Below are 27,848 nucleotides of genomic sequence, written 5' to 3'. Positions count from 1 at the left end.
AAAGCAGAAACTAACACACCATTGTAAAGCAATTATACCCCAATAAAGATGTTAAAAAAAAAAAAAATTCTATCCTTGTAAAAAAACACCAAAAATAACAAGATGCACATACTAATAGAAAAACAGGTTTAACAGGGGTTTTTCTCCCAGGCTAGAACTATGGTTATTTTAATGTTCTATTTTTTTATACAATAAATTCTGCATTGTGTTGGTAATTTTTAAAATGATAAAAAAAAAAAAAAATCAAGTGGAGGCTGGTAAAGCATCCTATTGCTTCTGTATTTCCAGAAATATTTGCTCTTCTCAGAGACAACTGGTCACAACTGGAATAAGGTGTTTCCTGAGAAACTTCTGGATCTCCTTCCAAGAACGTTCTTGTGCAGCTACATGTGGGATCACCTCTCCTCCCCAGTGCATGAAGAGGTGGAGATTGGAGACCCTCCAGGCACAGCACAGTGGGGAGTAGGGGGGCTCTATCAGGTGGCCTACCCCTGGGTAAGACAGCAGGGTCCAGTCGTTCTTCCCATGTCTCCTCAGCTGTTCTGTGGCTTGCTCTGCATATACTTTGCTGTTGACATTCATATCTTCTTCTCCCACAATGAAGAAGAAATGTCCCTGGGCCTTTTCAATGGGGAGAAAGAATGTCTCACTGGCTTCAGCTCTAGTATCCTCAAAAATGTGCTGTAACTCTACTAATCCTAAGGTACTGATGGATAGTGAATGAGGAGAGAATGGCCAGAGCTGATTTATGTGACCATGATATACCTGTGGAATGTCAAGAATAAAGTTGGGCCCGTTAATAAGCGCGGCAGCTGTGACTTGCTTTAGTGAAGAGCCATGGAGAGTCCAGTCTCTGCTGTTTTGGACATGGAGACTACCCCAATACCCAGGCTAAGGACCTGTAAAAAAACAAAAACCCCAATTAAATACAATCCGGAGACCAGAAGGGGGAGCTCTCACACCCTGCAACAACAGCAGAGCCCAAAAGGTAGAAAGACTGCTCTTCTTTCCAGGCAAGAACTCAGCCAGGGAAAAGCCTTGGGCTCTTTGTTTACCGTAAGCCCTCCCATCTTCCTTTTCCCCTCCAGAAAATCCTTCTCCTTCCCTTGCTGTGCAGGGACTTGCACATGCTTCACCATGGTTTCAGACCCCAAATTGCAATCTCAGTTGATCCTGAATAACTCCATCTTTGCTGGAGAAATATCTGGCATTCTATTTGTTTTAGGGCAACATTTGGTGGCTCATACAAGGACCAGAGGAGACCCCCAAAGGTTCTAGGGCTGGCGAGCAAAGAGTTGCAGTATCCATGGTTGAGCCCTTTATTGCTCACTGCTTCTCTTGCTGACCCTGGAGTTTGAGGGTACATCTTTCTCCTGGATTTGAGCCCTTGTGGTCTGTAGAATAAGAATGCGGTCTGCCATATCAGTAAACAAAAGATGTTGTGGCCATCAAGCCATCAGTCATTTACAGCCGCACCTGCCCACCCCCAACCCCCCATGGAGAGCCCTGAGGAAACTTGGGATGGAAACAAAGAGGATGCTGGCTTTAGATAGCTGAGGTGCATATCAAAGGAATGATTTCAGTGAGTCCAGACTCTTGCATCTTCCTGTACATAGAAAAGCACTAAATTCATTAACTTGAGATGTCTGGTTTTATTTAATTAATAGTAATCTTTTGATGTACCAGGTTTTTGTTGCAAAACTCCTACATATCCTGGCTTCTCTCTTACCTCTTCAGAGCAGTCCCTCAGAGCTATCTGAGAGACTGCTCCTGGGCTTAAGCCCTCAGTTTGTCTGTCACAAAAACATAATTCTCAAATTTGAGGTTGTGCTTTTCTTTTTCCTTATTTTCATTTTTTTTTTTTTTCAGTTGACACCTCTTTGCATTTGAAGCTCTTCAGGCTGTGTGCGGGATCTATTTTAAAGTTTCATTGTTTCTGGTTAAAGCCTTGCTCTGTATGCAAGTACTCTTTTGACACTTCAATCTGATTCTGAGATCAGTTTCAATTGAAACTGGCTGAGAAGCTGTCAGCTGAGTTCCTTCAGGTACAGGGGCTGTTTCACTGAAACGCAGTCAGTTCAGCCATCAGCCCTTCCTTTGCAATAGGAGCTGTTCCATGGGAACTAGCTGAGAAGCCTTTGGCCTGGCTCCTCCAGAACTAAGCTGTTCCCTTAGAACTGGCTGGTATTAGGCCTGCAGACACTGTGAATGCAAGCTGTTTAAATTGAGCTGTAAATTGTTTAAGCTGTTGGAAAATTATTCTTTTACTCTAGAGAAAAATCTCTGAGAAAAGGGATCCCAGTTATATAAATATTTTGATAGCACACCCCCCCCCACACTGAGACTCTAGCCAATTTTATATTTAAAAACCTTGGTTCTTCCTCATGCACATTTCTAATTAAATGGACTGACCTGACCACACGCAATTTAGAATATCAATGGCCATTATGGGTAATTTTGAAATCCCTGAACTTAATTTTCTTAAAACCAAATTGGATTACAAGAGCTCAAAAATCTTCAGAACTGAATGGGATGTCTATTCTGACTGGTATTTTGAGGTGATGGAATAAAATTTATGTTTTGAGTCCAGACAAGAAAATTTAAGCATAACATAGTCCCTGTCTGTATTGGGCCCTCCCTATGTGCAATGTACACCTGATTATACATTAACCAAATTGCCTCAAAGCAGGAATGCCTGCTTGACCATAAAGATCAACATTTTCCCTTCTTCATACACCAGCAATGTAACTCCTTGAAAGACAACATTCTTTTTTTTTTTTTAATTTTTTAACATCTTTATTGGAGTATAGTTGCTTTACAATGGTGAGTTTCTGCTTTATAACAAAGTGAATCAGCTATACATATACATATGTCCCCATATCTCCTCCCTCTTGCGTCTCCCTCCCAACCTCCCTATCCCACCCCTCTAGGTGGTCACAAAGCACAGAGCTGGTCTTCCCATGTGATGCAGCTGCTTCCCACTAGCTACCTATTTTACATTTGGTAGTATATATAAGTCCATGCTACTCTCCCACTTCGTCCCAGCTTACCTTCCCCCTCCCCATATCCTCAAGTCCATTCTCTATGTCTGAGTCTTTATTTCTGTCCACCCCTAGGTTCTTCAAAACCACTTTTTTTTTTTTTTTTTAGATTCCATATATATGTGTTAGCATACAGTATTTGTTTTTCTCTTTATGACTTGCTTCACTCTGCATGACAGACTCTAGGTCCATCCACCTCATTACATATAGCTGAATTTTGTTTCTTTTTATGGCTGAGTAATATTCCATTGTATATATGTGACACATCTTCTTTATCCATTCAACTGTTGATGGACACTTAGGTTGCTTCCATGTCCTGGCTATTGTAAATAGCACTGCAATGAACATTGTGGTACGTGACTCTTTGAATTACAGTTTTCTCAGGGTATATGCCCAGTAGTGGGATTGCTGTGTCATATGGTAGCTCTATTTTTAGTTTTTTAAGGAACCTCCATACTGTTCTCCATAGTGGCTGTACCAATTTACATTCCCACCAACAGTGCAAGGGTTCCCTTTTCTCCACACCCTCTCCAGCATTTATTGTTTCTAGATTTTTTGATGATGGACATTCTACTGGTGTGAGGTGATACCCCATTGTAGTTTTGATTTGCATTTCTCTAATGATTAGTGATGTTGAGCATCCTTTCATGTGTTTGTTGGCAATCAGTATATCTTCTTTGGAGACATGTCTATTTAGGTCTTCTACCCATTTTTGGATTGGGTTGTTTGGTTTCTTGATATTGAGCTTCATGAGCTGCTTGTAAATTTTGGAGATTAATCCTTTGTCAGTTGCTTCATTTGCAAATATTTCCTCCCATTCTGAGGGTCCTTTTCATCTTCTTTATGGTTTCCTTTGCTGTGCAAAAGCTTTTAAGATTCATTAGGTCCCATTTATTTTTGTTTCTATTTCCATTTCTCTAAGAGGTGGGTCAAAAAGGATCTTGCTGTGATTTATGTCATAGAGTGTTCTACCTATGTTTTCCTCTAAGAGTTTTATAGTGTATGGCCTTACATTTAGGTCTTTAATCCATTTTGAGTTTATATTTGTGTATGGTGTTAGGGAGTGTTCTAATTTCATAGTTTTACATGTACCTGTACAGTTTTCCCAGCACCACTTATTGAAGAGGCTGTCTTCTCTCCACTATATATTCTTGCCTCCTTTATAAAGATAAGGTGACCATATGTGTGTGGGTTTATCTCTGGGCTTTCTATCCTGTTCCATTGATCTATATTTCTGCTTTTGTGCCAGTACCATACTGTCTTGATTACTGTAGCTTTGTAGTATAGTCTGAAGTCAGGGAGTCTGATTCCTCCAGCTCCATTTTTCTTTCTCAAAATTGCTTTGGCTATTCGGGGTCTTTTGTGTTTCCATACAAATTGTGAAATTTTTTGTTCTAGTTCTGTGAAAAATGCCAGTGGTAGTTTGATAGGGATTGCATTGAATCTGTAGATTGCTTTGGGTAGTACAGTCATTTTCACAATGTTGATTCTTCCAATCAAAGAACATGGTATATCTCTCCATCTGTTGGTATGATCTTTAATTTCTTTCATCAGTGTCTTATAGTTTTCTGCATACAGGTCTTTTGTCTCCTTAGGCAGGTTTATTCCTAGGTATTTTATTGTTTTTGTTGCAGTGGTAAATGGGAGTGTTTCCTTAATTTCTCTTTCAGATTTTTCATCATTAGTGTATAAGAATGCAAGAGATTTCTGTGCATTAATTTTGTATCCTGCAACTTTACCAAATTCATTGATTAGCTCTAGTAGTTTTCTGGTAGCATCTTTAGGATTCTCTATGAATAGTGTCATGTCATCTGCAAACAGTGACAGCTTTACTTCTTTTTTTCCGATTTGGATTCCCTTATTTCTTTTTCTTCTCTGATTGCTGTGGCTAAAACTTCCAAAACTATGTTGAATAATAGTGGTGAGAGTGGGCAACCTTGTCTTGTTTCTGATCTTAGTGGAAATGATGTCAGTTTTTGGACTACATATCTTTGGTGAACTTTACATAAAACATCAGTGTGCCATTTTGATGTATGATCCTTTGTTTTGAGAATGTATATAACTGTGCCTTTGACTTCTAAACAAGTGGAACAGTCCTCAAAAGGAACAGTCCTTTTCCTTTCTGAAAGACTGTCCCCTGGGTTAAAATCCTCAGGTTGGCTTGAATAAAATTCTCTACTTCTCCTTAAGATCAACTGTTGATTAATTTTTCATCCATAGTGACTTCCTAACATTATCAGGAGTCTACAATTGCCTCTCTGCAAAATAAGGTTTTAAGATTAACTGAGGCAAATGAATGATTTAAAAAGATAAAATGGCTCCTGAAGCCTCAAACTCTTCTTTGGCTTCTTCATCTCAGCCTTTGCCTCTGATGTCGTCTTGTCTCCCTCCCTCACTCATGCCCAGACTCTGCCCCGGGCACCATTTTCCTCCTTCCCTTCAAAGCCACCTACACCTCCTCTATACCCTCAATTTATTCATATGAATTCTCTTACCAAATACCCTTTCTCTCTGAAACTCTCCCCACACCCTTTTTCTCTGAACTTATCAGAGCCAGTCCCTTTAAAACTAAGCCTTCTGAGGATGCAAAGCCTTTATTTTTTATATTTCCTGAACTAAAGCTGAACTGTGAGCCATAGTCAAAGATTTTCCCAAAGTAACCGAAGACCCTCACAGGTTTGGTAAGTAATTTAATATAGTCATTCAAACTTATAAACCTGGTTTTTCTAACGTATATCTACTAGTTCATATGCTTGTCGGTGAATGCCAGGCCCAGCATTAGATGAAAACTCCTAATTGGGAAAATCCTGAAAGTTCCCCCGATGGAGAAAATTTTCACACATTGAGGTATGGAGAAGTCATCTCGGCTTATACATTGCTCAGCTTGAACTTCGTGTGAACTAAAACAGCCTGTCAAACACACACAACACATCTGCTTTTTTTTTTTTTTCAATTTAAGAAAATGTAATGGGATGAGGAGAATATAGTAGTAGTTGGAGGGGGGAGGGCTGCTAGCTTGCCCTTTTTACAATGTGTACAACTGCATTAAGATTTTATAACAAGAGTGGCATTTATGCTTCTTAAAACTACCTTCTATAGTGGAGTATAATACAGAAAAAAAGACACTTCAACAAGAGAAATATGGAATGAATCATAAATCCACTTGATGACAAAGGAAATCAAAATGCTCAAGGAAAACACAACTACATCAAATACTACCATGCACTAAAATTAATCTGACAAACTATGTACACTTCTAGTAATTTTTTTCGAACAACGGTAAAAGATGTGAAACTCTAATTCAGTAGAACAGATCAATCTCCATTTTGCCTGAGTTTCAAACTTTCTGATAGCATCAACTATTCCACTATATTAGAAACAGCAAGCAGTCTTACGTACTGCATCCATACATCAAGGACTTTCTTGCAATAAAATGTTTTTGTGTTTTTAACTTATCGTAAACAAACTCACAATCAGGAGGGGGAAAAAACACAACACTTTTTCCAACTCCCATGTTCTGAATGGGGTTTTAGATAGAGAATCAATGTTTGCCAAAGAGAACAAGAATCTCTGTAAGCATTAAAGCTTCGACGATATAGAAGCCCTTTGTATACATCCCAGTTTTTATCACCAGGTTATTTTATTTTAGATGACCTACACTATGGCTCAGAAATATGTTAACTTTTAACAGGACTCATGACCTAACTCACTAATTACTTCTATCTGTTTAGTCACTTGAACAATCCATGTTTTCATCTTGGCTTCAACCAAGTCTTATAATTTTGTCGTTTTATTTTTACAGCAGTATTGAATGTCCTATAAGTACCTCTCCCAGTTCTATCTGGAAGCCAGTATTAGAGAACAAGCAACAACAAACTTACTGACTACATACCCCAGGCTTCTCCAATAATACTTAAACCCCTCAGCCAAGAATGTTTTTTTATGGCAGGTCTGGCCTGGGGAGATGGTGATGGACCTGTTCTCTAACAGTCCTATCAAAGCTAGGCCCTAAGGGACAACAGACATAAGGAAAGTCAAGTTAATTATTCTTACATCTGTCCACTCCCTCTTGGGTCATCAACGCTCACGTTCTACAGGCACACTCAATAACCTAAGGTGTCAAAGGGAGTTCCCATGAGAACTAGCCCAACAGTTATCTGCCTTACTTGCCCGTAACTGACTAGGCTCTCCAGGTAATTATAAATGCAATAGTATTCTTAAGACACAAGAACTTCCTCTTTGACTCAGAAGAGTAAGGAAACATGTACAATATAAGTGTGTAAAGCAATAAATTCTAATAAATGTTGCAAAAAATGCTGTTATTGTAACACCAATCAGCTCAAACTAACTTTCTAAAAACATTTTTTTTAGGATAGGCTGGCTAACATCCAAAAATTGCCCATATAAGTTCTTAGCTTACATTCTATTTAAACATTTCTAGAGCAAGTAGTAACTAGAATAGACAAAAAACAGACAATATATCTGGACCTAAACCTAAGTGTGAAATTGGGTCCACAGGCGCACTCTTAACCATTTTTCCAAAGAAATATGTTTAAACGGCTTTACCATGCAGAGCTATGGCTTCCCGGAAGGGTTGCAAATCAGTCTCTACAGATGAGCTAGTTTCCGTTGAAGTAGCTCGGTTAGGGGACACTACAGTCAGTCTTGGGGGAGCTCTAGAGTTTCGCGGTGGAGGAACTTTTCCACACAGGAAGCTGATCAAATCTCTACGAATAGTTCTTCTGCGCTTTTTAACCCAAGCCAACACATCTTTATTGCGTCGCTGATAGCCAATCTGAATTCCAATATCAAAACTTCGCTGATGGGTATCCACGCTTTCTTTGTAAAGGTTGGTGACGGCAGTGGCTGCATTTTGGAAGGGAACCCAAAGAGAAAGTCCTGGCTGCTGACACACTCGGTCTTTGTAGAGCTGGGCCACGGCGCTGGCCGAGTTCTGGAAGAGGTGCCACAGCTTCTGCTGCTTGTGCTCGGACTGTGCGGCCGCCGCCGCCTCCTCCTGCAGCTCAGGGGTCAACTGCTCGTCCTGCTCGACCTCGGCCAGGCACTGCCGCTCCCACTTGGAGAACCAGTGCTCGGGCCCGTGCTCCTGGATCTCGGCCTCGCCCTCCTCCTTCCGCTCCTCCATCCTCCGCGGCCTCCCGCGGCCTCGCAGCCGCCGCGGCCGCGTCCTGCTCAGGCGGGGCCCCCGCGGGAGCGTCGTCGTCGAGCGGCCCGGCGGCGGGGACCAGCGGCCTGCGGTGGCTCCTCGCGGCGGCCCAGGCCTCCTGCACCCCGACGGCCTGCGAGCCCCGCCCCGCGGCCCCGCGCTGCCCGGGACGACCCCCGACCCGGTCCTCCCTACCCCCGGCCCCGCCGAAGTGCGCTGCGGCCCGGATGAACACCGCCGCCTCTCGCCTCGCCGGCCTGAGCACGTCTACCGCCCCGCCATGGCGCCGCGGCCTCCCTAGGGCCACCGCCGACAGCTCCGCGTAGCCCTGCCGGCGCCGCCGAGCCTACCCCGAAGACTGAGGAACGTAGTCGTCGCTGACGCCGTCGTCGACGCCTCTGCGGTTGCTGGTCCCCGCCCACATGCTAACGGAGAAGCACCGCCCACCCGGCACCCCTGCCCGGTTGGGGCGCGCCGGATCCGAGGGCTTCTATTGGTCCAATCCGACCAGTTCCGCTTGCCGGCCTCTAAACGCAGCGCCGTGATTGGCTCATCGGCGTGTCCGTCTGACGTAACCAAAGAGCGAGGGGAAGGGAGTGAAAGGAAGGGTGAAGACGGGGAAGGAGGGGGAGGTGCTGACAGTGGTTGCATCCGAGCCAACCTAAGGCGGCGGGGGTGGGGGGAGCACAACACATCTGCTTTAACCATTAAAGTAAAGAATGTCTGTTTTGAAGATAAGGATAAAAAAACTCCCTTCTTACGACATCCATATTAACACTCCCTGAAAGAAAAGGTTCACTTCCCAGACACCAGGGTCCTGTTGTCTCACTCTCTATATACTAAACCTGTCTCTTTTGGACACTTGAAGAATATACCCCTGTCGTGTTTGATGTATGTTCTTTGCTCTGATAAGGTATATGACTATGCTAAAAACCGTGCTTCAACTGAGCAGTTTCTTAGAGTTATCTGAGAGGCTGTCTCCTGGGCTACAGTCCTCAGTTTGGCAAATAAAATTCTTTTCTATTCCTATTACAGATTGTTATTGATTATTTCCATCAGCACCTAAGAGTAAAACACGGAGACCAACCTGCTAACTTACATATGATCAAGCTTGGGCAATTGCTAGGTGACTTTTTCAAAACCTGTTGACTGGAAGAAAATTCAGGCTTTTACATGAAAACCTGATGAATCTGCTCATGACTATTACAATCGACTTCAGATTATTTTTAAAGAAAATTCTGATCTTCTTTTAGAGGTTGATTCCACTCAGATAGCTTTAAACTTTATATTTATTAATGGGCTGAACCAGGACCATTCCCTTCTAGTAAAAAGAACCAGGATGGGATGGGAAACTAGAGTTTTCCACTCCAGAGTCTAGTGAATCTGGCAAACCAGCTGTCTCTCACTCTAAATGAGTCACCTCAATGAAAAACCACTGAAATTCTTAATCTTCAACTCCAGCAAATGAAGGTCCCTAAATGAAACCAAAACCCCCCCAGTTTGCTACAAAGAGCTATTGTCACAAAGAGCCAGGATGTCAGAAAAAAGATTGTTACAAATTTAAGCATTTTAGGCACCTTCTGCCCTCTAACCAGTCTTTCCAATGTCCTCTGAATTCTCAACAATGGGGTTCGGGTGGACTACAGGGGCTCTTCCTAATCTTCCCACTTAATAGAATTGGAGAAACATTTCTCCAGATTGGGGATGAATCTCTTCCAGTCCTGACAATGGAACCACAATCTTGGTACTCAGTGCCACTACTACAAAGCAGTCCCTGCCTTGGAGTACTAAAACAGTTCAAACAGTGGGATATCTAATGAACCCCAAGAGCTTCCTATCTCTGAACCTATTCCCTTTTGTTTAGGCCCTTTGAGAGATACACACCCTTTTCTCCTTAGTTCCTCTGCCCTTATCCATTTATTAGGTCAAGACTTCTTAAAGAAGTATGCATGGCAGAGTTTCTTTATCCCAAAGGGGGGAAATAATTCTAGATTTGACAATAGTCATCAAAGTAACCGATCATGTAAATTAAATCACCCTTTGACATCTTTAATTGCTTCAGCTCTGACAGTCCTAGAGCTGATTCTGAAAACTCTGATTATTTGTCCCTATTGAATCAGCTACCACCCTCCTACGGACCAAATCTCCACCTGATATTGGCAAAATTTACAGCATGCCTCCCATCACGATTCAGATAAGTCCCTCAAAACCTCTTCCCAGAATTAATCAATACCCTATAAGTAAAGATGCCCTTCAAGGCATGAAGCCCATAATAGAAGATTACAGGTCTCAAGACACCATTATCCCTGTACTAATGTTTCTAATACTTCTATTTAACTTGTGAGAAAACCTAAGGACCCAGGATGGAGGTTCATCCAGTACCTCCAAGTAATAAACAACACTGTTATCCCTCGACCCCCTGTTGTTCCTAACCCTCATATGTTACTAACATCCATTCTCACTGGAAGTGAATTCTTTACTGTAATTGATTTATGCAGTGCATTCGCAAGTATTCCAGTTGACCAAGCCAGCCAATAACTTTTGCCTTCACTTGGGAAGAAAAACAATTCACTTGGACACTAATGCCTCAGGTTTAACTGATTCCTTATTTCTCAAATCCTGAAGGCTGATCTGGATGATATGAATTACCCTAGAGGTTCTATTTTGTTGCAATATGTGGATGATTTGCTTCTTTGTTCTACTTCTCAAGCCTCCTCATAGGAAGACAGCATCCACTTGCTAAAGCTTTTAGCCTCAAAGGGACATAAAATTACCAAAGAAAAACTGCAGTTTGTCCAAACCCAGGTTTAGGGCATCTGATATCAGAACAAGAACTACACTTATATCCAGATAAACTTTATAGTGTCCTAAGTTTCCCAAAACCCCAAACTAAACACTATCTGTGACTATTTCTTGGGTTAGTTGGTTATGCTGAAATGAGATCCCAAATTTCTCTCTTATGGCCAAACCTCTGTATGTTTTATTCAAGAAAAACAACCCCAGTGAAATTTAATGGGAAAAATCAGATGACGTAGATTTCAAGGCCTTAAAGGAGAGTTGGAAGAACCCACCTGCCCTGGGGCATCCCAATTATCAGATTTCCTTTTTCCTTTTTGTATATGAAAAAGGAAATACCCTTGGGGTACTCATCCCATAACACAGGGACCACCATTGACCCATAGGGTATTATAGCCAGCAACTGGACCCTGTAATATGGGAATACCTGCCTTGCCTTAGAGTCATTAGGCCCCACCTCTTTCAGTTAAAACCACTGAGAGAGACAGGAGAAGATGGCAGAAGAGTAGGACACGGAGATCACCTTCCTCCCCACAGATACATCAGAAATACATCTACACGTGGAACAGCTCCTACAGAACACCTAATGAACACTGGCAGAAGACCTCAGACCTCCCAAAAGGCAAGAAACTCCCCACGTACCTGGGTAGGGCAAAAGAAAAGACAGAAAAAAGAATAGGGACTGGACCTGCACCAGTGGGAGGGAGCTGTGAAGGAGGAAAGGTTTCCACACACTAGAAGCCCCTTCGCGGGTGGAGACTGCAGGGGACGGAGGAGGGAAGCTTCAGAGCCACGGAGGAGAGCGCAGCAGGGGTGTGGAGGACCAGGCAGAGAGATTCCTGCACAGAGGATCGGTGCTACCCAGCACTCACCATCCCGAGACGCTAGTCTGCTCACCTGCAGGGACGGGCAGCGGCTGGAAGCTGAGGCTCGGGCTTTGGAGCTTGGATCCCAGGGAGAGGACTAAGGTTGGCGGTGTGAACACAGACTGAAGGGGGCTAGTGCGCCACGGCTAGCTGGGAGAGAGTCCGGGAAAAAGTCTGGACCTGCCGAAGAGACAATACACTTTTTCTTGACTCTTTGTTTCCCGGTGCGCGAGGAGAGAGGATTAAGAGCACTGCTTAAAGGAGCTCCAGAGACAGGCGCGAGCCGTGGCTATCAGCGTGGACCCCAGAGACGGGCATGAGATGCTAAGGCTGCTGTGGCAGCCACCAAGAAGCCTGTGTGCGAGCACAGGTCACTATCCCCACCTCCCCTCCTGGGAGCCTGCGCAGCCCGCCACTGCCAGGGTCCCAGGATCCAGGGACAACTTCTCCGGGAGAACGCATGGCGCACCGGCTTCTGCCACCGCAGGCTCGCCCCACATCCGTACCCTTCCCTCCCCCTGGCCTGAGTGAGCCAGAGCCACCGAATCAACAGCTCCTTTAACCCTGTCCTGTCTGAGCGAAGATCAGACGCCCTCAGGTGACCTACACGCAGAGGCGGGGCCAAATCCAAAGCTGAACCCCGGCAGGTGTTCGCACAGAGAAGAGAAAGGGAAATTTCTCCCAGCAGCCTCAAAGCAGTGGATTAAAGCTCCACAATCAACTTGATGTACCCTGCATCTGTGGAATACCTGAATAGACAACGAATCATCCCAAATTGAGGACATGGACTTTGGGAGCAAGATATATTATTTTTTCCCCTTTTCCTCTTTTGGTGAGTGTATATGTGCATGGTTCTGTGTGATATTTTGTCTGTATAGCTTTGCTTTCACCATTTGTCCCAGGGTATTGTCCGTCCGTTTTTTTTTTCTCTTTATTTTGAAAATTTTTTCCTTAATAATTGTTTTTTATTTTAATAACTTTATTTTATTTTATCTTACTTTATTTTAGTTTATCCTCTTCCTTTCTTCCTTTCTATTTTTTCTCCCTTTTATTCTGAGCCGTGTGGAGGACAGTCTCTTGGTGTTCCAGCCAGGCGTCAGGGCTGTGCCACTGAGGTGGGAGAGCCAACCGCAGGACACTGGTCCAGAAGAGACCTCCCAGCTCCACGTAATATCAAATGGTGAAAATCTCCCAGAGATCTCCATCTCAACACCAACAGCCAGCTTCACTCAACAACCAGCAAGCTCCAGTGCTGGACACCCTATGACAAACAACTAGCAAGACAGGAACACAGCCCCATCCATTAGCAGAGAGGCTGCCTAAAATCATAGTAAGGCTAGACACCCCAAAACACACCACCAGACGTGGACCTACCCACTAGAAAAACAAGATCCAGCTTCATCCACCAGAACACAGGCACTAGTCCCATCCACCAGGAAACCTACACAACTCACTGAACCAACCTTAGCCACTGAGGACAGACACCAAAAACAATGGGAACTACGAACCTGCAGCCTGTGAAAAGCAGACCCCAAACACAGTAAGATAAGCAAAATGAAAAGACAGAAAAACACACAGCAGATGAAGGAGCAAGGCAAAAACCCACCACACCTAAAAAATGAAGAGGAAGCAGGCAGTCTACCTGAAAAAGAATTCAGAATAATGATAGTAAAGATGATCCAAAATCTTGGAAATAGAATAGACAAAATGCAAGAAATGTTTAACAAGGACCTAGAAGAACTAAAGAGGAAACAAGCAATGATGAACAACACAATAAATGAAATTAAAAATACTCTAGAATGGATCAATAGCAGAATAACTGAGGCAGAAGAACGGATAAGTGACCTGGAAGATAAAATAGTGGAAATAACTACTGTAGAGCAGAATAAAGAAAAAAGAATGAAAAGAACTGAGGACAGTCTCAGAGACCTCTGGGACAATTAAACGCACCAACATTCAAATTATAGGGGTCCCATAAGAAGAAGAGGAAAAGAAAGGGACTGAGAAAATATTTGAAGAGATTATAGTTGAAAACTTCCCTAAAATGGGAAAGGAAATTGTCAATCAACTCCAGGAAGCACAGAGAGTCCCATACAGGATAAATCCAAGGAGAAACACACCAAGACACATATTAATCAAACTATCAAAAATTAAATACAAAGAAAACATATTAAAAGCAGCAAGGGAAAAACAACAAATAACGCATAAGGGAATCCCCATAAGCTTAACAGCTGATCTTTCAGCAGAAACTCTGCAAGCCACAAGGGAGGGCAGGACATATTTAAAGTGATGAAGGAGAAAAACCTACAACCAAGATAACTCTACCCTGCAAGGATCTCATTCAGATTTGATGGAGAAATTAAAACCATTGCAGACAAGCAAAAGCTGAGAGAGTTCAGCACCACCAAACCAGCTTTACAACAAATGGTAAAGGAACTTCTCTAGGCAAGAAACACAAGAGAAGGAAAAGACCTACAATAACAAGCCCAAAACAATTAAGAAAATGGGAATAGGAACATACATATCGATAATTACCTTAAATGTAAATGGATTAAGTGCTCCCACCAAAAGACACAGACTAGCTGAATGGATACAAAAACAAGACCCGTATATATGCTGTCTATAAGAGACCCATTTCAGACCTAGGGACACATACAGACTGAAAGTGAGGGGATGGAAAAAGATATTCCATGCAAATGGAAATCTAAAGAAAGCTGGAGTAGCAATTCTCATATCAGACAAAATAGACTTTAAAATAAAGACTATTACAAGAGACAAACAAGGACACTACATAATGATCAAGGGATCAATCCAAGAAGAAGAGATAACAATTGTAAATATTTATGCACCCAACATAGGAGCACCTCAATACATAAGGCAAATACTAACAGCCATAAAAGGGGAAATCGACAGTAACACAATCATATTAGGGGACTTTAACACCCCTCTTTCACCAATGGACAGATCATCCAAAATGAAAATAAAAAAGGAAACACAAGCTTTAAATGATACATTAAACAAGATGGACTTAATTTATATTTATAGGACATTCCATCCAAAAACAACAGAATACACACTTTTCTCAAGTGTGCATGGAACATTCTCCAGGATAGATCGTATCTTGGGTCACAAATCAAGCCTTGGCAAATTTAAGAAATCTGAAATCTTATCAAGTATCTTTTTCAACCACAAAGCTATGAGACTAGAAATCAATTACAGGAAAAGACCTGTAAAAAATACAAACACATGGATGCTAAACAATACACTGCTTAATAACGAAGTGATCACTGCAGAAATCAAAGAGGAAATCAAAAAATTCCTAGAAACAAATGACAATGAAGATATGACGACCCAAAACCTATGGGATGCAGCAAAAGCAGTTCTAAGAGGGATGTTTATAGCAATACAATCCTACCTTAAGAAACAGGAAACATCTCAAATAAACAACCTAACCTTGCACCTAAGCAATTAGAGAAAGAAGAACAAAAAAAACCCAAAGTTAGCAGAAGCAAGGAAATGATAAAGATCAGAAATAAATGAAAAAGAAATGAAGGAAACAATAGCAAAGATCAATAAAACTAAAAGCTGGTTCTTTGAGAAGATAAAGAAAATTGAGAAACCATTAGCCAGACTCATCAAGAAAAAAAGGGAGAAGACTCAAATCAATAGAATTAGAAATAAAAGAGGAGAAGTAACAACTGACACTGCAGAAATACAAAGGATCATGAGAGATTACTACAGGCAACTCTATGCCAATAAAATGGACAACCTGGAAGAAACGGACAAATTCTTAGAAATGCACAACCTGCCGAGACTGAACCAGGAAGAAATAGAAAATATGAACAGACCAATCACAAGCACTCAAATTGAAACTGTGATTAAAAATCTTCCAACAAACAAAAGCCCAGGACCAGATGGCTTCACAGGCGAATTCTATCAAACACTTAGAGAAGAGCTAACACCTATCCTTCTCAAACTCTTCCAAAATATAGCAGAGGGAGGAACACTCACAAACTCATTCTATGAGGCCACCATCACCCTGATACCAAACCAGACAAAGATGTCACAAAGAAAGAAAACTACAGGCCAATACCACTGATGAACATAGATGCAAAAATCCTCAACAAAATACTAGCAAACAGAATCCAACAGCACATTAAAAGGATCATACACCATGATCAAGTGGGGTTTATGCCAGGAATGCAAGGATTCTTCAATATACACAAATCAATCAACGTGATACACCATATTAACAAATTGGAATACAACCCTATGATCATCTCAATAGATGCAGAGAAACCTTTCGACAAAATTCAACACCCATTTATGATTAAAACCCTCCAGAAAGTAGGCATAGAGGGAACTTTCCTCAACATAATAAAGGCCATATATGACAAACCCACAGCCAACATCGTCCTCAATGGTGAAAAACTGAAACCATTTCCACTAAGGTCAGGAAGAACACAAGGTTGCCCACTCTCACCACTATTATTCAACATAGTTTTGGAAGTTTTAGCCACAGCAATTAGAGAAGAAAAAGAAATAAAAGGAATCCAAATCAGAAAAGAAGTAAAGCTGTCACTGTTTGCACATGACATGATACTATACATAGAGAATCCTAAAGATGCTACCAGAAAACTACTAGTGCTAATCAATGAATTTGGTAAAGTAGCAGGATACAAAATTAATGCACAGAAATCTCTGGCATTCCTATACACTAATGATGAAAAATCTGAAAGTGAAATCAAGAAAACACTCCCATTTACCACTGCAAAAAAAAGAATAAAATATCTAGGAATAAATCTACCTAAAGAGACAAAAGACCTGTATGCAGAAAATTATAAGACACTGATGAAAGAAATTAAAGATGATACAAACAGATGGAGAGATATACCATGTTCTTGAATTGGAAGAATCAACATTGTGAAAATGATTCTACTACCCAAAGAAATCTACAGATTCAATGCAATCCCTATCAAACTACCACTGGCATTCTTCACAGAACTAGAACAAAAAATTTCACAATTTGTATGGAAACACAAAAGACACTGAATAGCCAAAGCAATCCTGAGAATAAAAAATGGAGCTGGAGGAATAAGGCTCCCTGACTTCAGACTATACTACAAAGCTACAGTAATCAAGACAGTATGGTACTGGCACAAAAACAGAAATATAGATCAATGGAACAGGATAGAAAGCCCGGAGATAAACCCACGCATATATGGTCCTGTTATCTTTGATAAAGGAGGCAAGAATATACAGTGCAGAAAAGACAGCCTCTTCAATAAGTGGTGCTGCTAAAACAAGACAGGTACATGTAAAAGTATGAAATTAGAACACTCCCTAACACCATACATAAAAATAAACTCAAAATGGATTAAAGACCTAAATGTAAGGCCAAACACTATAAAACTCTTAGAGGAAAACATAGGCAGAATAATGTATGACATAAATCACAGCAAGATCCTTTTTGACCCACCTCCTAGAGAAATGGAAAGAAAAACAAAAATAAACAAATGGGACCTAATGAAACTTCAAAGCTTTTGCATAGCAAAGGAAACCATAAAGAAGATGAAAAGACAACCCTCAGAATGGGAGAATATATTTGCAAATGAAGCAACTGACAAAGGATTAATCTCCAAAATTTACAAGCAGCTCATGCAGCTCAATAACAAAAAAACAAACAACCCAATCCAAAAATGGGCAGAAGACCTAAATAGACATTTCTCCAAAGAAGATATACAGATTGCCAACAAAGTAGTGAAAGAATGCTCAACATCATTAATCATTAGAGAAATGCAAATCAAAACTACAATGATATATCATCTCACACTGGTCAGAATCGCCATCATCAGAAAATCTAGGAACAATAAATGCTGGAGAGGGTGTGGAGAAAAGGGAACACTCTTGCACTGTTGGTGGGAATGTAAATTGATACAGCCACTATGGAGAACAGTATGGAGGTTCCTTAAAAAACTAAAAATAGAACTACTACATGACCCAGCAATCCCACTACTGGGCATATACCCTGAAAAAACCATAATTCAAAAAGAGTCATGTACCACAATGTTCATTGCAGCTCTATTTACAATAGCCAGGACATAGAAGCAACCTAAGTGTCCATCAAGAGATGAATCGATAAAGAAGATGTGTCACATATATACAATGGAATATTACTCAGCCATAAAAAGAAACGAAACTGAGTTATTTGTAGTGAGGTGGATGGACCTAGAGTCTGTTATACAGAGTGAAGTAAGTCAGAAAGAGAAAAACAAATACTGTATGCTAACACATATATGTGGAATCTAAGGGGAAAAAAAGGTCATGAAGAACCTAAGGGTAAGACGGGAATAAAGACACAGACCTACTAGAGCACGGGCTTGAGGATATGCGGAGGGAGAAGGGTAAGCTGTGACAAAGTGAGAGAGTGGCATGGACATATATACACTACCAAACGTAAAATAGATAGCTAGTGGGAAGTAGCAGCATAGCACAGGGAGATCAGCTAGGTGGTTTGTGACCACCTAGAGGGGTGGGATAGGGAGGGTGGGAGGGAGGGAGACGCAAGAGGGAAGAGATATGGGAACATATGTATATGTATAACTGATTCACTTTGTTATAAAGCAGAAACTAACACACCATTGTAAGGCAATTATAATCCAATAAAGATGTTAAAAAAAAAAAACACTGAGAAAATCGTTGTGGGATCCCCTTTAACCTTTTTTGTACTTCATGCATTAGAAGCTTTCCTGAATTCTCATCACTCTCAACATTTCTCAGTCAGCCACTTCACCCCCATGAAGTCCTTCTGTTAACTGCCCCTCACATAACTCTTCTATATTGTATTAAGCTTAACCCTGCTACTCTTCTCTACATCACTGACGAAGTCCCTTTTGACAGCTTAACGTTGAGAGATCACCTCCTGACTGCTCATAATGATCTACAGGAAAATCTTTTGAGTAAATCTGACCTCTCATCGTTCACTGGTGGTTCTTATTTAAAAGGTGCTAGTGGCAAATATTGTGCTGGGTAAGCTACTTCAACTCCTTTGATGTTGTTGAGGATGAATCTTTACCTATGGCTACTTTGGCCAAACAGGCTGAATTATACACTCTTACATGGGCTTGTACTTTAGACAAGGAGAAAACTGGCAATATTTATACTGATAGCAGATATGCTTTCAGAGTAACTTATGATTTTGAAATGTTGTAGAAGCAACATGGCTTCTTTACTTCCAGCAGAAATAAAAATTTAAATGGCCCCTATGTTCAGAAATTTTTACCTGCTGCCTTAGCTATTATTAATACTTTGGGAGCATTCTAACCCTGACTCTCTGCAAGCTAAGGAAATCACCTTGCAGAAATCATTTCTGCAAAAAAAGTCTGGCCTTAAAGGGACCAGCAGCAGCCAAACCTTTGTCATGGTCTAAAGAGTTATTTCCCCAAGTGGTAACTTAAGAAAACTCGCTAGAGAAGTCCAAAAATGGGCCTCAGAAAAGGAAGAACAAGATTGGAAGTTCAACAATTGTTGGTTTGATAAAAAGAGAAAGCTCTGGTTTAGACCAGGTAACAACCCAGTCCTACCAGAGACTCTAAAATTCCCACTCCTCACCACTGCACATGCGTTAAACTATTGATCTACTGACAAAATGACAACATTCATGAATCAATATTGGGGAAACACTAACTAACCCATGAAAAGTTCATAACTCACTTGTCCCACTTGTCCAAAATACAACCCAGGAAGCCTGTTCATACTGCTCCCAGACATTTTTAACTGCCTAATAGACCATTCGAGGTCTGACAAATGGGTTTCATACAACTTTCTCCACCTCATGGATATAAATATGTTTTAGTCATGGTCTGTATGTTTTCACAATGGACTGTTGCCTTCCCTTACAGACAGGCTACTGCCTCTTCTGTGGCTAAAGTCCTTTTGGAAAAGATTATCTGTACCTCTTCAATTTCATAGTGATCAAGGAACCCTTTTACTGACCAGGTGCTTTGATAAGTCTGTGCTGTTTGGCTGGTTTTACACATTTCACTGTACTTTCTGCCCTCAAACCTTTGGCTTAGTCGAACACACCAGTGGCATTATTAAGACTCAGTTAGCAAAATTGGTACAGGCCCTCTAAGTACTTTGACCAAAAACATTGCCATTGGTCCTTCTAAATCTCAGATCCATAATTTTTGGAACCCATAAACTCTCACCCTTTGTGACAGTTAAATGACACCCAACGTTTTGGCTCTTGCTTCTTTTGACCCACAACTGATAAAAGAAGAGATACTCCAATATTGCAAAGGGCTAATTGCTTCTATTAAAAATAACTATGTTTTGGTACAGCAATCTTTTCACAGTGTACTCTTGGGAGACAAGGACCTTATGATTCATATTCTATAACCTGGAGATTTCATCTACTGGAAAAGACACTTCCATAAAAGCTCTCTTCAGCCTCACAGGAAAGGCCCTTAGGCACCAAACTCCAAGGAATAGACTCTTGGATTCATGTGACACATCTAAAGAAAGTATCAAACCCTGAGTAGACCTGCATATCATCTAGTGACCTGAAAGTAAAGATTTCCCAGAATTGAAGCAGATGACATCTGATGAGACAACTTTCCCAAGATATTCAGACCAGGCCTATTGGAAGTTTGCCTACTTTTGATGATGACATAATGCTTTAGATGATCTTGATAACATATGGATTTTAGATTAAAAGTACCTGATAGTTGTCCCTCCCTGTTACTTGCATGGTACCTCAACTGGTTTCCAATCTATGCACTTGCCCTCCAGTGTGAGACACTACACCCAGGAAAGGTCTTTCCTGGCATTGAGGGACAAAAAGCTGCTGAAACTGGAAAACCTGACTCTTGATCAGTGATGTTTTCAGAGAAAGATCTTGATCTAAAGGGGGAAATGTAAAAAATTAATAAACTAGAAATCTCAATTAAATAGAGTTGGGAGACTAGAAGGGGGAGCTCTCACGCCCCACAACAAAGTCCAACTAGAAGAAGAAATACTCCTCTTCTTTCCTGGCAAGGATTCAGCCAATGAAAGGTCATAGAGTCTTTGTTTACTCTAGCTCTTCCCCCGCCCACTTCCTTTTCCCCTCCATAAAAGTGCTCTCTTTCCCTTGCTGTGTTGGGACTTGCACGTGGCTCTCCATGGTTGAGACACCAAATTGCAGTTCTCTGCTGATCTCAAATAAACCCATCTTTACTAGAGAAATATCTGAAGGTCTATTTGTTTTAGGTCAATAGTCCCAAAAATAATAGAAATGAGATGTTGATTCTATCCATCATTTAGCAAAACCCTACAATCTCAAACAACCAAAAAACTTCAATGGCCAGTGGGAACAAAGCATGTACTAATCCCACCCACACGCCCAGTTCTAGAGTTTTGGAATATGTAACTAATGTCCAAGGAAAATGCTCCTTCAAGAATATGTCAGGTTCTACTGACTGAATACTATGGATTTAACATTGCCGATAATGCTGGCATGTTGACTTAATGTCTGAAACTGCCACAGCCATCTTGTGACCTTGAGGAGAAGGCCAGGAAATTACAGAAATGTCAATCCAGTCTCCTCAGTAAGAAACTCCACTGAGTTTCCAAACTAAAGCTAGAACCACCTATCTCCAGATCTGTTACATGAGAGAATAAAATGCCTTATGTTGATATTGTTTAAGCCACACTCAGTGACTTTTCTGGAAACATAGCCAGAACATTCCTAATGGATTCACCATGGGAGGAACACGTGCTAAAACTCAGGAGCAGTGTGTTCAGGTAACCATAGTAGCTCTTCATTACTTGAGTTTAGAGTATCAGACGGGAAGTAGCAAAATAAGGCTGGAAAAGAAAACAGCAGCTTGACAGGGAATGACTTTGAAGAACATGCTAATAAGCAGCCTTTACTCTTTTCCAAACTACAGAGGAGAATCAGGACAGATTTTAAGGAGAGGCATAAGATAAGGCAGAAGTACGCAGAAGTCAGATTATGGAAAATTTTATCTAACATGCTAGGAAGCCTGACTAGGAAGCCTAGTAAATTGGGAGATGGTTAAGCAAGAGAGTAAAATAACTGTGCTCTAGAAAAACCAGTCTTATGACTCTGACTTGCAAAATTGGAGGCAGAAAAGCCAAGCTTATTGCAATGGTACAGGCAAGAAATAATGGTGCCCTGAGCTAAGCAGCACCAGCAGGAAAAAAAAGGAAACAAGACAACGAGTTAGTTATGAGTGCAGAATATACAGCTCCTAGTTACCAATTTGGTATAGGAGAGCAAAGGAAAAGAAGGAGTTAAAGTTTTTGTTGTTGTTGTTGTTTATGGTATGAAATGTTGTTTTTTATGGTACAAAATAAAGCTTTCATTCTCCTTGAGCACTGGCCCCATGCAAGGATAGTTTCAGAGAGTCACATCTCTTCTAAAGCCTTACTGATTCCCTAGATTTTCTTAGGAAAAAAAGACATTTTATTAAGTAATGTTTGGGGTTTTTTTCTTACTATTTAGAAAAATATGAATGAATGTACCACTTGTATCTAGCTGACACAAATGTGAGAAATTCTTATGGTAAAGGGGAAAAAAATGAAACAAACTGAGTCATATATACACTCCATTTTTCATCCTGCATATTAAGAGAAGTGGCTTGAACCACCCACCCCCCTGCCCTTTGGGTTAAAAGAAACTTTCAAGCTCTGAAATTCTATATCAAGTTAAAAGATATAGTCACAGTTATGGCAAGGAGAGATGAGAACTCAGAATGGATTTGGCCATGGAAGATAAAGTAAAAGCCAGTATAACATGGATGAACAGAAAAAAGGTGACTCAGATATATGCAGGCTTTATCTAATTTACTTCTGGCCTTTGGCAGAACACTAACTCTTATTACAACTTCTGCCACCAAATTTTCAGTTGGGGAATTTAGAGTCCTTAGAAGACACTTCAAATCAACAGATGGAGAAATAAGACTTTCAAGGAATTGAAGTATCTGAGGTCTATCCTCCTGCAGAAGAGACAGTGTGAAGCAGGCTTAATGGAAATACTCAGAGCCTAGGAAAGAAATCAGGTTTCCAGGCCTGGCTTAGTCACTAACTAGCCATCTGTGTGATATTGGTAGAAAGAATGATAGAAAAGTCACGCAGCACCTACAAGGCGACCCAAGCTAAAAGAGTGAAAAGCAGAATCACATAACATTTTACTTTCTCATCTAAGCCAAGCAGAGGGCTAGCACAATGATAACAATGCCTATTTGATAGTTCAAGGACAATTCCATTATATGCATCAAAAATAGCTATTTAAAAATTCAGTGCATCAGTAGATTGTCAGCAATTGTTGCTCATCTTACAATTGCAATTCTCACAGTACTTTGGTGATCCTTATATGAGAAAGGATGCAGTACAGAGTCTTAATTACTTAGACTGCTTCTTATTAAGAAAAAAAATTAGCAATAAATAAGGACTAACATGCATCAACCCTCTTACAACAGCAAAGCACATTTTAAAATTTAAAGAAGGTATGTGGATTATAAAGTACTACAGCATTATGTTTAAGACCTGTCAAGTAACTAAAAATTCTGACCCACTCTTCAAAGAAATAGATTATCTACCTGGTTAAGTATGGTGATTTAATAATTATCAGAGAAGGTGATAATAATAATAACTGATCAGATTTATTGAGTATTTAGTGTTGCCTGTTACTCTAATAAGCACTTGGCTTCTAGTATTCCTTTTTTTTTTTTTTTTTTTTTTTTGCGGTACGCGGGCCTCTCACTGTTGTGGCCTCTCCCGTTGTGGAGCACAGGCTCCGGACGCGCAGGCTCAGCGGCCATGGCTCACGGGCCCAGCCGCTCCGCAGCATGTGGGATCCTCCCGGACTGGGGCACAAACCCGTGTCCCCTGCATCGGCAGGCAGACTCTCAACCACTGCGCCACCAGGCAAGCCCTAGTATTCCTTTTAATTCTCACAATAACCTTATGAAGTAGTGTCACTACAATATTATTTAATAGAGGAAGAAACTGAGGATTAGGGGTTCTTAGTAACTTGCCCAGATTCCCACAACCAGATGGGATGGAGCCAGAAATGAAACCCATTTCTGTCTGAATCCAAAGCCAATGCCTTTGATTCCATGACAGACACAGGCTAACTATGCATTTCATCTTTCTGAGCAGAAGACACGGGATACAAAATAAATCATGTGTAAAATATAAATATGTAATAGAATTTCAAGTTCACTGAGGGAGAATCATACTTGGAAGTTAAAAGAAGTCACAGAATATCATGCTTATTGAAAAATAGGGATTGAAACTGACTGAAAAGGTCAAATTTACCTTAGGATGTCTCAGGAGAAAGTTGGCATCTTCCTCAAAATATTCCAAATCTCCTTTCTCTAGTTGGAAAGGGAGGTCTTCATAGTCCCAGTAAGCCAAGGCCAAGACAGCAAAGCCATGACTGGCCAGAAGACTGGCTCGGATTTCAATCAGTCCACCAAACAAATCAATAACCACTGGGAAACGGCCCTCTCCTGAAAACAAAACCAAACCAAAAAAAACCACAGAATTGAGTATGAAGGGAAGGTGAGAAGAAGAGAAGACAAATATGACAACATGAAGAAATGCATCACAAATTTTAGAATTAATGTATAAAATTTCAATAGAATTTCCACATTTTCAGCCTTTTTTTCTGGGGCAGAATTAAAGCTGATTGAGTATATAATGGAGCATAATATTCAGAAGTTTCACTGGACACCATGTTCATTGACATGTTTAATCTCTACAGCCAAAGAGAATTCAGGACTCTTAATCAGTCATATCTATAGTGCTGGAGTAAAGAAAGCCAAAGAAATTAGGCAAGGGCTTCTTAACCTACACAAATAGGCTTCAGGAAATCAGCGAAGGTCCTGAAATTACAGGCAAGACTATACATTTATATGTGCATTTTACTGATGAGAGCACCCACAGATTTAATTGGGTTCTCAAAGAAGTATATGGCTTTAAAAAAAAAAAAAGTATTGAAATGATTATGTTAGCTAAAATCCTGACTTAACACTGCTCTGTTACACTCATCTGACTATACAGTGATGAAATTTTACACCAAAATAGGGATGGTCAGGGTATCATTCTACACTCACTGTGTAGGCAGCTTGCTTCCAAAATAAAGCAGAGCTCACATACTGAAAGTAATTTATCATACCCTTATTGGGGATATACTATTATTGTATAAGTGATTTTAGCTAAGAAAGCCTGATCCTATCCATATTTGAAAGGAGTGACTTGATTTAAAGGAGTACTGGGAATTGTCAAAACAAAATATTGCTATATTTTCTCACCTTGAGAAAAGGAGAAATAAAGTGATACTGAATACATCTTGGTTTAAAAGTACCACTTGAATACATGAATAGGGATGTTTTTGCATATTCTGATTGACAGTACTTAAGAGTACTGAGCCTCTTATTCTGGAAAAATGTTGTTGTTGAGAACTTCTTTGAGACCTGACTCAACCGTTTTTGGCTCCACAGAACACAACACTTTTCTGTACCCCAACAGAATAAGCACCCAAATCAGGAGACCCAGCACACACAATGTCTAAGAGCGTTCGCAAATAGCACACCCTAAACCAGCACATCATCCCAAGGTGAAAGGCCTGAACTAATATTCAGATTCTTTTTTTTAACAGATCTTTATCGGAGTATAATTACTTCACAATACTATGTTAGTTTCTGTTGTACAACAAAGTGAATCAGCCATATGCATACACATGTCCCCATATCCCCTCCCTCTTGAGCCTCCCTCCCATCCTCCCTATCCCACCCCTCTAGGTTATCACAAAGCACTGAGCCGAATATTCAGATTAACTGAATATTAGCGTCAAGGAGGTTTGTGCCACTTACTTCCTGACCCCTACACACAATAAAGTGGTCTATATGCTAAATACTGGGGGTAAAAAATTTTCAAATTTACCCAAAAAGGTGCATGGGTCATGGTGAATTTGCAAAGGGAAGCTTTTTTTCCTTTTACGCCATCTAACACTCTATGTTGTCAGAAACCACCTCTAACATTTCAGGTTTCCTTAACCCACCTCAGTTCTAGAAGGTGACTATTAAAAAAAAAAAAAAAAGGCAGGGAGAGAGGGGGAATACATCCTGACGATGTGATGGCTGTGTCCCAAATCAAAGCACATGTCTGAATAAGGCAACCTCAGACACACCTGAAACCTGGACCTACTGAGGGCTACTTCTGGGAAATTAACTTTGCTTCATTCAGTCCCCACAATAAACTCTGAGAAATGTACCAATAGTGTTTTGAACCACTTTTTGGTATGTTGAGATCACTATGAGAAACTGAATGTTCTGAAAAGTTTTATAGCCATTAGGGAGCATGTTATATTAGCTGCTGATTTATGGAATATCCTATAAATATGCAATATTTATGGAACTAGGGGGTATAAAGTTTCTTTGCATCCTCTATATTTCTTGCAATATTTCAATCCATTATATCATCAGCTTATTGTGACAATCATGCAATAACCTATGCCTAAATTAAAACTCAGACATGACAGAACCCCCAAAAGAAGCTGGGATACAGTTCCATATCAGGATGTGGGTCTTCAGATAGCTAGGCTTCAATGTGAATGAATTTCACATAAATCCAAAGCTATGGAAATCTCATAATGCAGGGACTCCATAAACTACTGTTACATCCTTAGGCTCCAGAATTGCTGAGATAAAACTTGAGTTGGAATGAAGTTATCACCACGTTCTTGTTCTGACCCAAAGTTAACTCTGATTCTGAGTCAGGAAAGAAATGCTCTCTATTTTATCCACATCCAAGTAAACTTCTAGGAGGATAAGGGATTTAAAAGAGGAAAAAAAAAAAGATGACAATAACCAGGGTAATTCCACTCACCTGGAGGGAGAAGGAGGGCTCCCCGAAGGCGGCTTTCTTTGACTTGGATTCCAGTGACACCAGGTACTACATACCACCTCTCCAAAGTCAGGCTGACCTTTGGAGTAGTGATGGCGGTGTGGGTAACCATTACATCTGAATCATAAAGTTTTAATTGGAACTGCAAGGGGTTATTCATAACATCTCTTTTCAGCAGTTTAGTTAATATCTTCTCAGGTTTCAGGGACCAGAGGAGACCCATAGGGTGGACTCCTACATAATCACCTCCAAGAGAAGATGCATGCTCTAGGTCCACCTCACCAACTTCACTGGCCCTAGAGTAGGCTTGAGAATGAAACAGGATTCCCTTTTCATCTTCCAGTGACGTCCAAAGAAGCACTATCTGAAATGGAGTTAGGTCTTTAGCTATGCGCTGGCTCATCAACATGAGTGCACTTGCAGGGGTAGCTGTCAGCTGAATCCTTGCTACAGTGTGGCTCCTTGGATGATTCTTCACTAATGCCTTCAGTAAACCTCAACACAGAAAGAAATATGGGAGAATGAAATAAGGCAGTGATAAGTTTAAGGAAAAGTAAACTGGACCAGGAATCAGGCTGCTTGGGATTCAGCTCTAACTCTCCAGTTACTTAGCAAATATCCTGATATAATCTTCAAGTTCAAGATTCCTAGGAGTGTTCAACAAATTTCTAGAAGATATATAGCAAAGTGATAAGTTTCACAACAATAATGATCCAAGGCTGAGGAAGCAGCAGTCAAAATATGCATGAATGATATTAACACATCCAAGGAAAACATCACAATCTGCCATCTAGAGCCTCTGAAAAGTCAAGTACAATGGAGAATAGGAGTGAGAGGTGGGGTTGAAAACAGGGGGACTTGATGAACGTCTCTATGTAAGAAACAGGTGACTCTACTACTAATGCCCTCCCTGAGTCCTGCAAACAGAATGCCTTGGCATCTAAAATTTTACCTACAAGAGCATAAAAAATAGAATGATCTTTCAAAAGAATGAGAATAAAGTCTCTCGGGAGAACAAGGAGGCTGACATATTGCTCCCTAGGAAAAAAAAATACTCAT

At 40.7% G+C, this 27,848-nt stretch overlaps 2 protein-coding genes across 2 annotated transcripts; both read right to left on the bottom strand.

The window, feature by feature from the left end:
• Positions 1 to 220: 220 nt before the first annotated feature.
• BAAT (bile acid-CoA:amino acid N-acyltransferase) lies at positions 221 to 27,848 on the bottom strand (the record flags this gene model as incomplete). The annotated part of the gene is given in 5 exon segments (XM_082656881.1): positions 221 to 827; positions 830 to 899; positions 24,198 to 24,391; positions 26,772 to 27,284; positions 27,845 to 27,848. Coding segments are annotated over 5 exon segments (1,305 nt in total). The 3' UTR covers positions 221 to 303.
• On the bottom strand, positions 7,569 to 8,187 carry LOC309824317 (HUWE1-associated protein modifying stress responses-like; the record flags this gene model as incomplete). The annotated part of the gene is made up of 1 exon (XM_082657127.1): positions 7,569 to 8,187. One exon carries the CDS (start codon positions 8,185 to 8,187, stop codon positions 7,594 to 7,596), a length of 594 nt encoding a protein of 197 aa, XP_082513253.1. The 3' UTR covers positions 7,569 to 7,593.

The sequence above is a fragment of the Grampus griseus genome (assembly GCF_964374135.1).
Source record: "Grampus griseus genome assembly, chromosome: 6".
NCBI classification, from domain to species: Eukaryota; Metazoa; Chordata; class Mammalia; order Artiodactyla; family Delphinidae; genus Grampus; species Grampus griseus.
This window is presented reverse-complemented; position numbering and strand designations above follow the sequence as displayed.